Source organism: Monodon monoceros, unplaced genomic scaffold, assembly GCF_005190385.1.
Source record: "Monodon monoceros isolate NGI ecotype Baffin Bay Population unplaced genomic scaffold, NGI_Narwhal_1 Super_Scaffold_13, whole genome shotgun sequence".
NCBI classification, from domain to species: domain Eukaryota; kingdom Metazoa; phylum Chordata; class Mammalia; order Artiodactyla; family Monodontidae; genus Monodon; species Monodon monoceros.
The window spans coordinates 82,380,841-82,397,807 of NW_021703769.1; the positions used below are offsets into that span (position 1 = coordinate 82,380,841).

General features: G+C 38.2%; 1 protein-coding gene across 2 annotated transcripts in view; it reads left to right on the forward strand.

Annotated features, from left to right (window-relative positions):
- RNF216 (ring finger protein 216) overlaps positions 1-16,967 on the forward strand; it is a 172,098-nt gene that overhangs the window by 25,993 nt on the left and 129,138 nt on the right. Inside the window, exons 3-5 of one of the 2 annotated variants that reach the window (XM_029219533.1) lie at positions 5,522-5,655; positions 14,430-15,287; positions 16,249-16,325. In XM_029219533.1, coding sequence (XP_029075366.1) covers positions 5,522-5,655; positions 14,430-15,287; positions 16,249-16,325 — 1,069 coding nt within the window. The remainder of the gene's footprint in view (positions 1-5,521; positions 5,656-14,429; positions 15,288-16,248; positions 16,326-16,967) is intronic. The other variant, XM_029219534.1, reaches the window with a different exon arrangement.

The window sequence follows — 16,967 nt, forward strand, 5'->3', positions numbered from 1 at the left end:
TTCTGAGATTGAACCAGGAAGAAATAGAAAATATAAACAGACTAATCACAAGCACTGAAATTGAGACTGTGATTAAAAATCTTCCAAAAAACAAAAGCCCAGGACCAGATGGCTTCACAGGCGAATTCTATCAAACATTTAGAGGAGAGCTAACACCTATCCTTCTCAAACTCTTCCAAAATATAGCAGAGGGAGGAACACTCCCAAACTCATTCTATGAGGCCACCATCACCCTGATACCAAAACCAGACAAGGATGTCACAAAGAAAGAAAACTACAGGCCAAGATCACTGATGAACATAGATGAAAAAATCCTCAACAAAATACTAGGAAACAGAATCCAACAGTACATTAAAAGGATCATACACCATGGTCAAGTGGGGTTTATCCCAGGAATGCAAGGATTGTTCAATATTTACAAATCAATCAATGTGATACACCATATTAGCAAATTGAAGGAGAAAAACCATATGATCATCTCAATAGATGCAGAGAAAGCTTTCGACAAAATTCAACGCCCTTTTATGATAAAAACCCTCCTGAAAGTAAGCATAGAGGGAACTTACCTCAACATAATAAAGGCCATATATGTCAATCCCACAGCCAACATTGTTCTCAACGGTGAAAAACTGAAACCGTTTCCACTAAGATCAGGAACAAAACAAGGTTGCCCACTCTCACCACTGTTATTCAACATAGTTTTGGAAGTTGTAGCCACAGCAATCAGAAAAGAAAAAGAAATAAAAGGAATACAAATTGGAAATGAAGAAGTAAAGCTGTCACTGTTTGCAGATGACATGATACTATACATAGAGAATCCAAAAGACGCTACCAGAAAACTACTAGAGCTAATCAATGAATTTGGTAAAGTAGCAGGATACAAAATTAATGCACAGAAATCTCTTGCATTCCTATACACTAATGATGAAAAATCTGAAAGAGAAATTAAGGAAACACGCCCATTTACCATTGCAACCAAAAGAATAAAATACTTAGGAATAAACCTACCTAAGGAGACAAAAGACCTGTATGCAGAAAACTATAAGACACTGATGAAAGAAATTAAAGATGCTACAAACAGATGGAGAGAAATAGCATGTCCTTGGATTGGAAGAATCAACATTGTGAAAATGACTATACTACCCAAAGCAATGTACAGATTCAATGCAATTTCTGTCAAACTACCAGTGGCATTTTTCAGAGAACTAGAACAAAAAATCTTAAAATTTGTATGGATACACAAAAGACCCCGAATAGCCAAAGCAATCTTGAGAAAGAAAAACGGAGCTGGAGGAATCAGGCTCCCTAACTTCAGACTATACTACAAAACTGCAGTAATCAAGACAGTATGGTACTGGCACAAAAACAGACATACAGATCAATGGAACAGGATAGAAAGCCCAGAGATAAACCCGCACACATATGGTCACCTTATTTTTGATTAAGGAGGCAAGAATATACAGTGGAACAAAGATAGCCTCTTCAATAAGTGGTGCTGGGAAAACTGGACAGCTACATGTAAAAGAATGAAATGAGAACACTCCCTAACACCATACACAAAAATAAACTCAAAATGGATTAAAGACCTAAATGTAAGGCCAGATACTATAAAGCTCTTAGAGGAAAACATAAGCAGAACACTCCATGACATAAATCACAGCAAGATTCTTTTTGATCCACCTCTTAGAGAAATGGAAATAAAAACAAAAATAAACAAATGGGACCTAATGAAACTTAACAGCTTTTGCACAGCAAAGGAAACCATAAACAATATGAAAAGACAACCCTCAGAATGGGAGAAAATATTTGCAAATGAGGCAACTGACAAAGGATTAATCTCCAGAATTTACAAGCAGCTTGTGCAGCTCAATATCAAAAAAACAAACAACCCAATCCAAAAATAGGCAGAAGACCTAAATAGACATTTCTCCAAAGAAGATATACAGATTGCCAACAAACACGTGAAAGAATGTTCAACATCACTAATCATTAGAGAAAAGCAAATCAAAACTACAATGAGGTGTCACTTCACACCAGTCAGAATGGCCATCCTCAAAAAATCTACAAACAATAAATGCTGGAGAGGGTGTGGAGAAAAGGGAACCCTCTTGGACTGTTGGTGGGAATGTAAATTGATACAGCCACTATGGAGAACAGTATGGAGGTTCCTTAAAAAACTAAAAATAGAACTACTATACGACCCAGCAATCCCACTACTGGGCATATACCCTGAGAAAACCATAATTCAAAAAGTCATGTACCACAGTATTCATTGCAGCTCTATTTACAATAGCCAGGACATGGAAGCAACTTAAGTGTCCATCGACAGATGAATAGATAAAGAAGATGTGGCACATATATACAATGTAATATTACTCAGCCATAAAAAGAAATGAAATTGAGTTATTTGTAGTGAGGTGGATGGACCTAAAATCTGTCATACAGAGTGAAGCAAGTCAGAAAGAGAAAAACAAATACCGTATGCTAACACATATATATGCAATCTAAAAAAAAAAATGGTTATGAAGAACCTAGGGGCAGGACAGGAATAAAGACGAAGATGTAGAGAATGGATTTGAGGACATGGGCAGCGGGAAGGGTAAGCTGGGACGAAGTGAGAGAGTGGCATGGACTAATATATACTACCAAATAGATAGCTAGTGGGAAGCAGCCGCATAGCACAGGGAGATCAGCTTGGTGCTTTGTGGGATGGGGAGGATGGGAGGGAGGAGGAGGAGAGATGGGGACATATGTATATGTATAGCTGATTCATTTTGTTATAAAGCAGTAACTAACACACCATTGTAAAGCAGTTATACTCCAGTAAAGATGTTTTAAATAAATAAATAAGCAAACAAACATATATTGAATGTTGCACCCAATGTGTTTACCAAAATTGACATTTTGAGCCACAAAACAAGTTTCCAGTTCCTGCACTGCTGGTGGGAGTGTAAATTGGCACAGACAATTTGGAAAATTGGTTGGCATTGTCCACTAAAATTGAACATATGCTTTCCCTGTGGCTCAGCACTTCTAGAATGTACCCAACTGAAATGAGTCTATCAAGTTACATATACAAGAATGTTCATAACAGCATTATCCAAAACAGGCAAGACTGGAACAAACCCAAATGTCTGTCAACAGAAGAATAAGTAACTTATGATATATTCATATAGTAAATTACATACAGCAAAGAAAACTACATACTGTAACATGCAACAACATGGATATATCTCAGACATGTTGTTTGCAAGGAAGCCAGAATCAAAAGAATGTATTTTCAGGAACTAATGTGAGTAGTTTAGGCTACTAATGTGCAAGAAATGTATTTACGAACCTTTGTGATGGTCACTCGGGTATGGACCTTTTGTGTTAATTCATAGCCTTTGCTGTGTTATACTTTAAAATTTTAAAGTATATTTTTAAAAGCTAATATGTTTATATGTGGTACGTTGGGGAGTATCTTGTAAACCATTGGGCTTCACTGTAAGATGATAGGTTTAAAACCAACTTTTTCGCTGGGTGCCCCACGGTTGTTGTCTGTGTGTTTTTCTTGGGCCAATTCTTCCAGAGAGGAATCTACAGTGTCTTGAATGTGGAATCCAAGACTGTTTGCCAGCATTCAGGGAGCCAAGCAGCAGAAGGCAGCCAGGGTCTTACTCATTATGGCTGTTCCAGTGACACCCCTTTCCTCTCTTGGCGTGGTGTCTAGTGACTCGCTGCCTCAGTGGCTCTTCAGAGTGGACCTCCACAGTGTGGGTCTTCTGGAATGGCTGAGTGGGAAGGTTGGCAAATCTTCTCCCCAAAATCAACGGTAAAATTGGACAGAATTGTCTAAAATAACCTTTGCTTTTTTTTTTTTTTGCGGTACGCGGGCCTCTCACTGTTGTGGCCTCTCCCGTTGCGGAGCACAGGCTCCGGACGCGCAGGCTCAGCGGCCATGGCTCACGGGCCCAGCCGCTCCGTGGCATGTGGGATCTTCCCAGACCGGAGCACGAACCCGCGTCCCCTGCATCGGCAGGCGGACTCTCAATCACTGCGCCACCAGGGAAGCCCTAAAATAACCATTTAAAGACTGGAAATGACCAAAGGCATACAGTAATTGAGAACAGTTATTCAGGAAATCTACGATTCTGCAACATGAATTAGGCCACCTCTGATTGGCCGCCCCCGCTGCAGGCTGTGGATTTGAGCCTTATCCACTCTTCTAGAGCTCTTGTCATGTGTAAATCTGCTGTTTTCCAGAATTTTGTTTAGATCTCTTGCTGGCTGTTATCTCCTTTTCTCTTCTTTGTGTACTTAAGAGGTTATACTTTTTTAAAGTTCCTTTATTATCATTTTAGTAGGGTTTCAGCAGGTGATGGTGATAATCACTTGGATTCATTATGCAGGTTTAAGAGAAATCCTCTATAATGTACTTCCGCAGGCCCTCAGTTCAGTTGGTTGTTTCTGTGTAGGTAGCATTGGACTTAAAATAAGGCAACTTCACTGTGTGTCAAGTACTATAATAAACAAGCATTTTAGGTAATACAGCTATTTGAAGTAGGCAGTGTTGTTAGCCTTTCTTTAATGTTGAGGAAATGGATGCCTAAAGAAGTAAATAATGGCATCATATAGCTAGTATGTGGTAGAGCTGAGGCTGGAATCCAGGCAGTCTGACCTTAGATCCCGTGGACGTACCTGTTTTAAACTACTATCTTGGCATTACCACAGTCCTGTTACAGGAATGAAATGAGATAATTGGTTTTATATTGCTTTTCAAGTTGTTGGGTAACATAAAAATACATGAGGCATTAACCTTGAGAAAAATATTAGAGCTTTAATGGAGGAATTATTAATCTGTGTTATCCAGTAATTCATATCAAACGTGCTTTGTCTTCAAACAAATAAAAGGACTTTGAGACCTTTAACAGAATTATTACATCTATCAATAGATGGTTAGTTTAACTCTAGTTATATTTAAAAGGAAACAGGAAGGTTAAAGTGCTTACTGTCATAGATGATAAATGGGTGTTTGACTAAGACACTGAAATATGTTTGTGTAAGTGATACTTAAGGTTTGTGTCTAAGGTGAGCAAATTTTAATATTTTAAATATTAAGTGAAAATTTTACTGTTTCTGAAAGTTTTTTCAGACCTATCAGTTTGAATAAAGCAGTGTTTTATATTCCTTTGGAAGAATAGAGGTGAGATGGGAGGCCATGATTTCACTTTTAAGAAATGAGCAGTCGAGATTTTATCAACAGATTCCTCCAGTCTAGTATAAGAAAAAGTTGATAATCTTGAGCATAGTAATTGTCAGATTTTCTCTGGTGATTCCCAAAATGAATTATTGGCAAAGATCAGCATGGAAAAATGGCTCATTTTAATGCTTGGTTGCATGTGCTGCTTGAGGAGATAAGTTAACATTCCAATAGCTGTAAACTTGGCTTTAAGCTTGACCCTTTTCATGCCAAAGTAGAATTAAAGGACAATGTGATTATGCCCACCTCCTCCTAACAGTGTTCTCTGCCTACTTTTAGACTGGATCAATCTCAGAGATGGACCCATCACCATATCTGACTCCTCTGATGAGGAAGGGGTTCCAATGCTGGTCACCCCAGCTCCTCAGCAGCATGATGAAGAGGACCTGGATGATGATGTCATCCTGGCGGAAGTGAGTTTTCTAAAACTTAACGTGATGAGGCATATTGCAAGTTAATAATCTGATTCTTCAGCCACTCAGTAGTGGGTAGGGGCCTTAGAGCAGCTGAGAGCACCTCTTGTGCTACACTTGCAGCACTATTTGTTGGCACTTGTTCTACATTTCTGGGAACAGCCTCTTTTATACCCTACCTGATGTCCCCTTAGCTTAGAAGTCAGAAGCTGTATGTTTTGGTCTATTTCTGGAGTTAACTTCTGCACTATTGCTCTGACTCTTCATGTACTAGTCCACAGTGTTGTAATTACTATGTCCTTATAATGTATCTTAATATCAGATAGTGCCCATCTCCCCTTATTACTCTATATTTTTCAGACTCATCCAGGATATTTTGTGGTTATATTTTAATGCAAATTTTAAGATCAGCTTTTCTAATTCCAAAAGATAGGTAGATAGTTTGTTTAATTTAAAAAATACTTTATTGTTACAGAAGGTTTTTATAATATTGACCCTTTCTAACTAAGAACAAGTTCTTTCAGTCTAACCTTTTATATTCCTCAGCCAGAGCATTTTGAATTTTTCTTACAATAGATCTTAAACATTTTTAAGTTTGTTCCTGGTTATTTTATGTTTTCTCTTGCTTTTGTAAATGGCATCTTTTCTTCTGTGTACCTTTTAAACATATTTTTTAATTTAAAAGTCTGTTGGTTTTTATATTAATTTCATAATCAGCTTGTTTTTATTGTCTGTAGTCATTTTTCATTTGACCCAAGGAATGGTATCTGGTCCATCTGTAAATAATGATACAGTTTCTTCCTTTCCAGTTTTTATACTTGTCTAACTATATTAAGTGATAAGTCTTCAAAATTTTTAAGTAATAGCGGTAATAGAAATAAGAAAAATAGCCACTGACATAAATGGGAATACTTTTAATATTTCTTCTTAAGTGTGATGGTGACTTTTTGCTTGAGATACCGTTTTTAAATTATGTTAAGGAAGTAGCTATCTACTTTATTTCAAGTTTTTATTAATGAGTAAATGTAGAATTCTGTCAAATTCAATCTCAGCATCTGTGGAGATTATTATATGATTTTTAAAAAATCTGTTAATGTGGTAAATTACTTTGTCTCTGGGCAGACTTTGCTTGGTAATGGTATTACAGTATGATGGTAATGTGCTATTAGATTCTATTTGCTAAGATTTATTTAGGGTTTTCTCCATAGATCTCAGGAGTGAGATTGGCCCATAGGGGTGTGTGTGTGCCTGGGCTGTCCTTGACAAATTTTTTATAAACATTATTCTGACTTCATGAAGAGTCTAGAAGTTTTCTTTCTTTTTCTGTGCTCTGATAAAATATTTTAAATAATGTTGGAGTTACCTGTTATTTAAAGATTTGGTAGAACTTACCCTAAAGGCATCTGGGCTATTTCTTTTCATGGAGGACGGTTCTCTGAAACTGTTTCAGCTTCTTCTGTGGTGATTGACATGTCTAGATTTTCTGTTGCTTTCAGTATCTGTTTTGGTCCCTGATATTTTTCTAGAAAATCATTTATTTCTTCAGCATTTTTTAATGTATTTAATAGAGTTAAACAAAATAGCCTGTTCTTTCTACTTACTCTGAACCTATGGTTCCTCCATTTTCCTTTTCTATTTTAGTGTAGCTGGGTTTTTTAGCCTTTTTTCTTGATTTGATGAGCTAACCATTATCTTCCCTCCTCCCTTCTTCTCTTCCACCCAGTCCTAAGAACTACTAACCACTTGTGTCTCTATAGATTTGCCTATTCTAGACATTTTATATGAACGGAATCATATACTATTTGGTCCTTTGTGACCAGCTTCTTTCTTTAGCATAACGTTTTCAAGGTCATCTGTGATGTAGGATGAATTGGTACTTCACTCCTTTCTATTGCTGAATAATATTCCATTGTGTGGATATACCACATCTTGTTTAGCCTTTCATCAATTGATGGACATTTGAGTTGCTTCCACTTTTTTGTGATTATGAATAATGAATAATGCTACTATGAACATTCATGTAGAAGGTTTTCTGTGGACATATGTTTTCATTTCTCTTGAGTTATTGTCTTAGTCTATTTGGGCTGCTCTAACAAGATACCACAGACGGGGTAGCTTATAACAGAAATTCATTGCTCACACTTCTGCAGGCTGGGAAGTTCAAGATCAAGACTCCAGCATGATCGTGTAAAGGTCCTCTTCCTGGTTCGTAGCTGGCACTTTCTCACTGTGTCCTCACATGGTGGAAGGAGCTAGGAATCTCCCTGGAGCCTCTTCTATAAAGGCACTAATCCCATTCATGAGGGTTCTACCCTCATGACTTCGCACCTCCCAAAGACTCCCCCTACTGCTGCCATTACCTTTGGTGATTAGGATTTCAACATATGAATTTGGAGGCAGAGGGAGTGGGCACATTCAGACCGTAGCAGGTATATACCTAGGAATAGAATTGCTGGATCACAAGGTAAATCTGTATTTTACTCTCCCAGACTGTTTTCCATAGTAGTAGCACCATTTTACATTCCTACCAGCAGTGTGAGTGTTCCAGCTTCTCCATATTCTCACCAATAATTGCTGTCTATCTTTCTTATTACAGCCATCTTCATGGTTGTGAAGCAGTATCTCATTATGATTTTGATTTGCATTTCCCAATGGCTAATGATGTTGGCCTCTTTTCATGTGCTTATTGGCCATTTGTATATCTTTGGAGAAATGTCTATGCAGATCCTTTGCTCGTTGTTTTTTTTTAATTTTTTTTAATTTTATTTTTGGTTGCATTGGGTCTTCGTTGCTGCACGCGGGCTTTCTCCAGTTGCATCGTGCGGGGGCTACTCTTCGTTGCCATGCGCGGGATTCTCATTGTGGTAGCTTCTCTTGTTGTGGAGCGTGGGCTCTAGGCGTGCAGACTTCAGTAGTTGTGGCACGTGGGCTCAGTAGTTGTGGCTCGCAGGCTCTAGAGCCTAGGCTCAGTAGTTGTGACACATGGGCTTAGTATTCTGCGGCATATGGGATCTTCCTGGACCAGAGCTCAAACCCCTGTCCCCTGCATTGGCAGGTGGATTCTTAAACACTGCGCCACCAGGGAAGTCCCCCTTTGCTCATTTTTAAAGTGTGTTGTCTTCTTCTTATTGAATCTTTAGATATTCTGAATACTATACCTTATCAGATGTCTTAATTTGTGGATATTTTTTCTAGCTTTCTGAATTGTCTTTTTACTTTTTTGATAGTATCCTTTAAGCACAAAAGTTTTAAACTTTGAAGTTCAGTTTATCTCTTTTTTCCTTTGTCACTTGTTTTGGTATCATGTCTAATACTACATATGACCTATTTTAACCTTTTTTTTTTGGCCACACCATGTGGCATGCGGGATCTTAGTTCCCCGACTAGGGATCGAACCCGCGACTCCTACAGTGGAAGTGTGAAGTCCTAACCACTAGACCACCAGGGAAGTCCCCCCATATGGTCTATTTTAAAGGCTAGTTCAGGCTTCCTCACATCATAGAAGCCTCAGCACTAATGCTTATTAGTGTTTTAAACTCTGGGGATTGTAAAGACTTTAAAACACTTTATTTGTTCACCTCCCAACTTAAATACTGGGTTTTTTTTAATATATTTTAATTCTGTATACATTTTTTAAAATTTATTTATTTTATTTATTTATTTTTGGCTGCATTGGGACTTCGTTGCTGTGTGCTGGCTTTCTCTAGTTGTGGAGAGCGGGGGCTCCTCTTCATTGTGGTGCATGGGCTTCTCATTGCGGTGGCTCCTCTTGTTGCGGAGCATGGGCTCTAGAGCGCGGGCTCAGTAGTTGTGGCACACGGGCTCAGTAGTTGTAGCTCACGGGCTCTAGAGTGCAGGCTCAGTAGTTGTGGCGCATGGGCTTAGTTGCTCTGTGGCATGTGGGATCTTCCCGGACCAGAGCTCGAACCCATGTCCCCTGCATTGGCAGGCGGATTCTTAACCACTGTGCCACTAGGGAAGCCCCTGTATACATTGTTTTAAACCCTGTGTTTTATACAATCAGTATTCACTTTACCTTCTCCAGATATTTATCTTTTTATGTTGGTCTTCATTCCTTTCTGCATCTCTGGCCTTAAAACAGAGATTATTTTTACTCTACCTAAAGAACACTCTTTAGGATTTTCTTTATAGTAAATCTGATATTTTCATTGAGTATAGAATTCAGTGTGTCAGTTATTTTCTTTTAACACAAGGAAGATACTATTCCAGTATTTTTTGCTTCCATTTTTCTTTTATTTATTTAATTGAAATATAGTTGATTTATAATGTTGTGTTAATTACTGCTATACAACAAAGTGATTCAGTTATACATACATATATTTTTTATATTCTTTTCCATTATAGTTTATCATAGGATATTGATATAGTTCTCTGTGCTATTTAGTGGGAACTTGGTGTTTATCCATCTGGCTTCCATTTTTCTATTGAAAAGTCAGTCTTATTTTTTCCTTTTGAAAGTAGCGTGTGCTGCTGCTTTAAATTTTTATCTTTGTATATGATTTCTACAGTCTTCCTATTGCTGTATCTAGGTCTGTTTGGATTTTTTTTTAATTATCGGGTTTAGATCTTCAGAAATGAAATCAAGCTGCTGTTCTGCTTGAATATTTGTATTTTATCTTCAGATATTGCTTCTTATCTCTCTCCTCTTTTTCTAGAACTTTAGTTACATAGTTGGGTAAAACCTTTTCACTGTATTATTCTTTATGTCTCCTATTCTCTTATCTAATTTTCAATCATTTTGTGTCTCTATGCATTATTCTGGCTATTTTCTTCTGATCTGTCTTTCCATTCACTAATTTTTCTTTTCAACTGTGTTTATTTAAAATGCTGTGCACTGATCCATTGATTCCTGATCTCAGTTATTGTATTTTTACATTCTGGAATTTCCATTTGATAGTTTATTTTTCTTTCTTTGTAACAGTTTCCAGTTCTCTGGTGAAACTTTCAATCTAGTCTTTTATTTCCTTAAACATGCTAAGCATGTTATTTTAGAATCCATGTCTGATAACTTCACTATTTGAAATCACTGTAGATTTGTTTCTGTTGTCTGTTACTTCTCTTGGTTTTCTATTATGTTGCATCAACTTCTTATATGCCTGGTTATTTTTTGTTGAATAGTAGTATCACTATATATGAAAATTTTGAGGTTCTAGGTGATATTATCTTTCTTCAAAGAGGACCTATATTTGTTTCTCAAAGAAGGTTTGGGAGACCAGGAAACTCAGATCCAGGGATTTAAACTATTGAAACTAGGATTCAGCTTCTGGGAGGTCCAGCATATTTCCAGTTTACCGTTACTTCAGTGGTGTACCCTTCAAGGAATGACCCTAGAGCTTGAGATTTACCAGAACTCCTCCCCATGGTGAGTTCTGAATTCTGATTTTGTGCACTTAGCTCCTCAAAAAAGATACCAAAGGTTTCATTCAATCTTCTCATTCTTCATCCAGGTCTGGGATTGGCAAATGCATCTGTAGAAGAAAAGTAGCTTATTTTGTTGGATTTCTTCTTCCTGGATCCTGAGGCCTTCAAGTAGATGTTTTGGTTTTGCTTTGATATTTTGACCAGGGTTTCTGCTTTTACTCAGTAGAAGGGTTGATCTGAATGGTCTAGCATGCCATTGCTAGAATCAGAAATCCGCTTTGGTGTCTTTGTCCATGTGCTTTCTGAATCCCAGTGGTGTAGTAACTCTTGATTGTATACAGGCATGTCTCATTTTACTGTGCTTTGCAGATATTGCTCTTTTTTTTTTTTTTAAACAAATTGCAGGTGTGTAGCAACCCCGCATTGAGCAAGTCTTTTGGCACCTTTTTTCCAATAGCATTTTAAAAAATTAAAGATTTACATTGTTTTTTTAACCATAATGCCATTGCACACTTAATAGACTACAGTATAGTGTAAACATAACTTTTCTATGCACTGGGAGACCAGAAAGTTCATGAGACTTGCTTTATTGGGATACTTGCTTTATTGCGGTGGTCTGGAACCAAACCTGCAGTATCTCTGGGGTATGCCTGTAGTTGATTATAGAGTTGGGTTTTGCCTAGTGGTTCTATTTAAAGAGACTTTTTTTTTTTTTTTTTTTTCTGTATGCGGGCCTCTCACTGTTGTGGCCTCTCCCATTGCGGAGCACAGGCTCTGTGGCCATGGCTCATGGGCCCAGCTGCTCCACGGCATGTGGGATCTTCCCGGACTGGGGCACGAACCCATGTCCCCTGCATCAGCAGGCGGACTCTCAACCACTGCGCCACCAGGGAAGCCCCTAAAGAGACTCTTAAATTAAATAGGTAAATTGATCTAATTTATATTTATTAATGTGACCATTATACTTTGTTTTTAGTTCTCTCATAGTGTTTAATATGCTTTATATTTTTATTGCTTTTAAAAATGATCTTTCACTATACTCCCTGCATTTTTGAGGTTTTATTTTATTTATATTGTGGGCATGTGTCCTTGCTGATAATTTGAAAGGTTTTTATCCTTAGGTTTTCTTGTTTGTTTTTAGTTCTTCTAGTACTTGCTTTTATACTTTCAATTGCTATCCTTACATATGTCCTTATATGTTGATTTATTAGCTTTAAGTGTATGTTTTGACCCTCAGCTTCTCCATTTCCCCTCCCAACTTTTGATGGTTACCTTATTTCTACAAAACCATGATTTAGAACATTTATATTAAATACCTAATTACTTCATTACTACTTTGTGTTCCTGCTTCTCTCTTCTCATTTCATTCACTGTGTAGTACTGATTTTATCATCTTTGTTGTTCATCTACCACTTCTTTTTTCAATAGTTAGGTATCTTAATATAGTTTCTGTACTGGTTATTTTTTATCACTACTCAATGTTGAATGCATTTGAAGTTTTCCTGGACCAGCTCTTTGCAGGCATTTATGTTGGGGAAAGGCTCAGGCACTATTCTTGGCTAGCAGGAATTCTTCCTATGACAGAGGACATTGGGGTGGCAGCGGGTGGGGGAGGTGTGCTTACATGCACGTATGCTTCTTTCTTTCTTACTGCCTGGCAGATACTGCCAGTTTCAGAGCAGCCCAGTTCAAAGTTCTCTCCCTCCTGCCTCACTGACAGCCTACCTCCAGCAGAGAAGTGTGTCTTCATTCAGTCTAACCTCCTCAGAACATCCTTGCTGCCAAATGGAGTGGAGGTTCCCATTGTTCCAAGCAAGGAGTTGGTTTTGCCCGCCAGGCCACACCACCTACTTTGGAAAACTCAGCCTTTCTGAAGCTTTCTCTGCCTTGCCTAAAATCTGGTTAGACTTCCCTCACTAGATTTATCAGCTCCTTCTCGTATATATTGTGATTTGGGATCGCAGATGTCTGCTGATTTTATCAAGGATTTTCAGTTTTTTGTCTCATTCTCCTCTCTGGATTGGGGTAATTTCAGAGAAGAGAAGGATCAGAGGCATCTTTATTCTGCTACCTTAAAATTGGGCATTCTACTTTTTTTTTTTTTTGCGGTACACGGGCCTCTCACTGTTGTGACCTCTCCCGTTGTGGAGCACAGGCTCCGGACACACAGCCTCCGCGGCCATGGCTCACGGGCCCAGCCGCTCCGTGGCATGTGGGATCTTCCAGGACCGGGGCACAAACCTGTGTCCCCTGCATTGGCAGGCGGACTCTCAACCACTGCACCACCAGGGAAGCCCAGGGCATTCCACTTTTTACATTTATAAATAACATATGATTGTGTTCTCTATAGAAATTGAAACAATACAGATAAAACTGAAGTCTGTCTTCACTAGCCCCTTCTGCCCGAGAGGTTTCCCAGAGGAACTGTTGTCACTAGTCTGGCATGTATCCTTCCATATCTTTTTCTTTGAATTCATATGTATTCGCGTGTGCGTGTGTGTGTGTGTGTGTGTATGCTTTTAGAAATGGTATGTTTATGTCTGTGTTTTGATTTTTTTAAAGAATAGAATCGGTCTGTTTATGTATTGTTTTGTAACTTTTCTTCACGTAGTAACGTTTATTGGTGATGTTTCCATTTCATTACATATAGAGATACCTCTTGGAGGGGTGGAGAGTTGGAGAGTATTTTGTAGAGCAGATAAATAATAGTTTACTTAACTATTCGCTTAGGAACAAACTTCAGAATGTCTCCAGTGTTTTTCTTTTTATGTTGCAAGCAGTGTGGCAGTGAATATGCTTCCTTTGGATACATAAGGGTTTATAGAATAGATATTGAAAAACGATAGTGACAAATCACAAGGATATACATTTTTTAAAAAATAAGTAATACCAAATTGCTTTCCTAAATTCACAAGCAATGAATGATAGTATGAGAGTTTTCCCACATCTGTACCAATGCTAACTAAAAAGTTGTCTAACTAAAAATTGTTTGCCAGTCTTGGGGGGGGGTACCTTGTTTTAATTTGCATTTTGCTGAATTACTAATGAGATTTAGCTGCTTTTCGTGTGTCTGTTGAACGTTTCTCATTCCTCTACTGTGTGGTCATTCTTTCATTATTTTCTGTACTATGCAGTTATTTTTGTTTTACTGGTCTCAGGTGAAATTATAATTTAAACTATAAGTCATGCTTCAATCAATGAATGGCTGCTTTGATTCTTACAGTTACTATAGTGTGACCAAATTTCAATGTTAAGATAAATGTGAAGAATAGGTCTCATGGGGGAGGGTGTTTTTGTTTCTTTCCTGTCCAACCTCAGAAGCTCAATATAAGTACATAGGTATAGACACAGGAAAAAAATTGAATTATTATTAAAATTTCATTTCTTCTTAGACAAATAAACCTCAGACATCACGACCCAATCTCATCAAACCAGCTGCCCAGTGGCAAGATCTCAAAAGATTGGGAGAAGAAAGGCCTAAAAAGTCTAGAGCAGCCTTTGAATCAGATAAGAACCGCTTTTTTTCTGTGTGTAACAGCTCGTTGTTTGGTTCTGGGGCACAGGATGATTCTGAGGATAACTACGGTGAATTTCTAGATCTTGGGCCTCCTGGAGTTTCTGAATTCATTAAGCCAAGTGGACAAACAGAAAGAGAACCCAAGCCTGGACCAAGTCATAACCAAGCAACAAATGACATTGTCAACCATAGAGCAGAGCAGAAAATCATTATCTTGAAAGAAGGTAGCCTTCTTTTTCCAGAAGGTGATCCTTTGGACACTCAGAACCAGTCATCTGAAGACTCAGAGACAGAGCTTTTATCAAACGTCGGAGAATCAACTGATATCCTAGATGACCAGGCCATCGAAGAAGACTGCTGGTTAGACCATCCTTACTTCCAGTCTCTGAACCAACAGCCCCGTGAGATAACAAACCAGGTTGTGCCTCAGGAGCGGCAGCCTGAAGTAGAACTGGGCCCACTGTTGTATCAGCATGAAGCCTCAGGGTCAGCTTTTCCAAGACCAGCTTTTCCAAGATCAGAACCCCAGCAGGATGGGATTCCAGGCCCTTCTTCTCCTCAGCCTGCCCATCCTCTGGAAGAGCTTGAAGAGCAACAATTAGCAATAGATGATGAAGAGCCAGGTCCAGCCTTTCCACTGCAAGGATCTCAGGAGCCCAATTTGGAAAACCTTTGGGGGCAAGAAGCTCCTGACGTAGACCAAGAACTCATTGCACTATTAGTGAAAGAAACAGTAAGTTTTATTTTGATATGTAAATAATTATACACACTAAGTATACTGAGTTTCCTTTTATTGCAAAAGTATTATTTGTGCGTGTGGACTTCATTTTCTGAATTTCCTAGATTTGTAGACTAGAAGGAGAGAAACTGAAGATTTGAAAATTGAATCAGGATTCCTGAATGTATGCTTAAACCCTCAGCAAGCCCTCTGGGATTCTAGCTGCAGATCATGGTTGCCCTCATGCTGTCATATGAGCAGTCCCTGCAGTTTTTAAAAAGGAATTGAGTTAACTCAAAATTCAAACCCTTAAAGCAGGTTTATAAGATTACCTAGAGCTACACTGTCCAATACAGTAGCTTCATTTGGCTGTTTAAATTTAAATGTCTTACAATTAAATAAAATTTAAATTTCATTTCTGGTGGCACCAGTCATATTTTAAGTGCTCAATAGCCACATGGGGCTGAACAGCTACCGTGTTGGAAAGCACAGAATAGAACATTTCCACCTTTGTACCAAGTTCTGTTAGATAGCACTGACCTAGAAAGTCATGCAGGGCTCTGTGGGCTGCTGTTTGCCTTGGAACAGTCTTTTAACCCTTCTTCTCCCAGGTTTTTTCATCTGGTCTACTAGATTGTGTGCTTCTTGAGGGTATACACTGGAAAGTGTTTTATTCATCTTTAGACTTCCTTTGCTTGGGCAGAGATGTTCAATATTTATTGAAAGACTATGGAATAGACATGCAGAATGGGGGCAGAGGACCAGGTGATGTCTGCGTACCTTTCTAAATTCCATATTCTCTGTAGACAGATAAATCTGGGCACCTTGTGTGAAGGTTTAAGCCAGACACAAAATTGCTTTACAGTCCTTTTCTAGTCTTTAGTCATTTTATGTACTTTTTGCCATCTGGTTTTTATTGCAATTTGAAACCATACCAGGGGATGAAATATAAATAATGTTTTTTATTCCCTTCTAGGAAGTAAGATTTCCAGATGTAGCACATGGGTATATTGAGGAAATAATTCATTTGAAAAATTACTATGATTTGAATGTGTAAGTATACCACCACGCTTTTTTTCTTTCTTCTTTTTTATTGTGGTAAATTATACATAACACAAAACATTTTAACCATTTGTAAGTGTACAGTTCAGTGGCATTAAGTATATTTACATTTTTGCACAACCATCACCACCATCCATCTCCAGAACTTTTTCATCTTCTCGAACTGAACCTGTCCCCACTCCCTCTCCCAAGCACGTGCCAACCACTGTTTTACTTTCTGTCTCTATGAATTTGGCTTCTCTAGAGACCTCATGTAAGTGGAGTCACACAATATTTGTCCTTTTGTGGCTGCCTTACTTCAGTTAGCGTTATGTCTTTTTGAATCATCCTATTAGAAGAGTTTTAATTTTAGTCGTATACAGGCTGTTTTCTGGATCTTGTATAGAATCATGCATGGTTATAGAATTAAGATGTTTAGTTAATTCTTAGCATTGATACTACCCATGTTTTGGTCAGGATGTTAAAGATATATTCTTCCCTATATTTGTAACAAAGTATTCTGTAGCCACTCTGCCTATATAGAGAAAGGTATGGAAGTGTCTTCTTTAGTTTTCATTATAAAGATGATAAATATGTTTTTTGGGGTTTTTTTGTTTTGCGTTACGTGGGCCTCTCACTGCTGTGGCCCCTCCC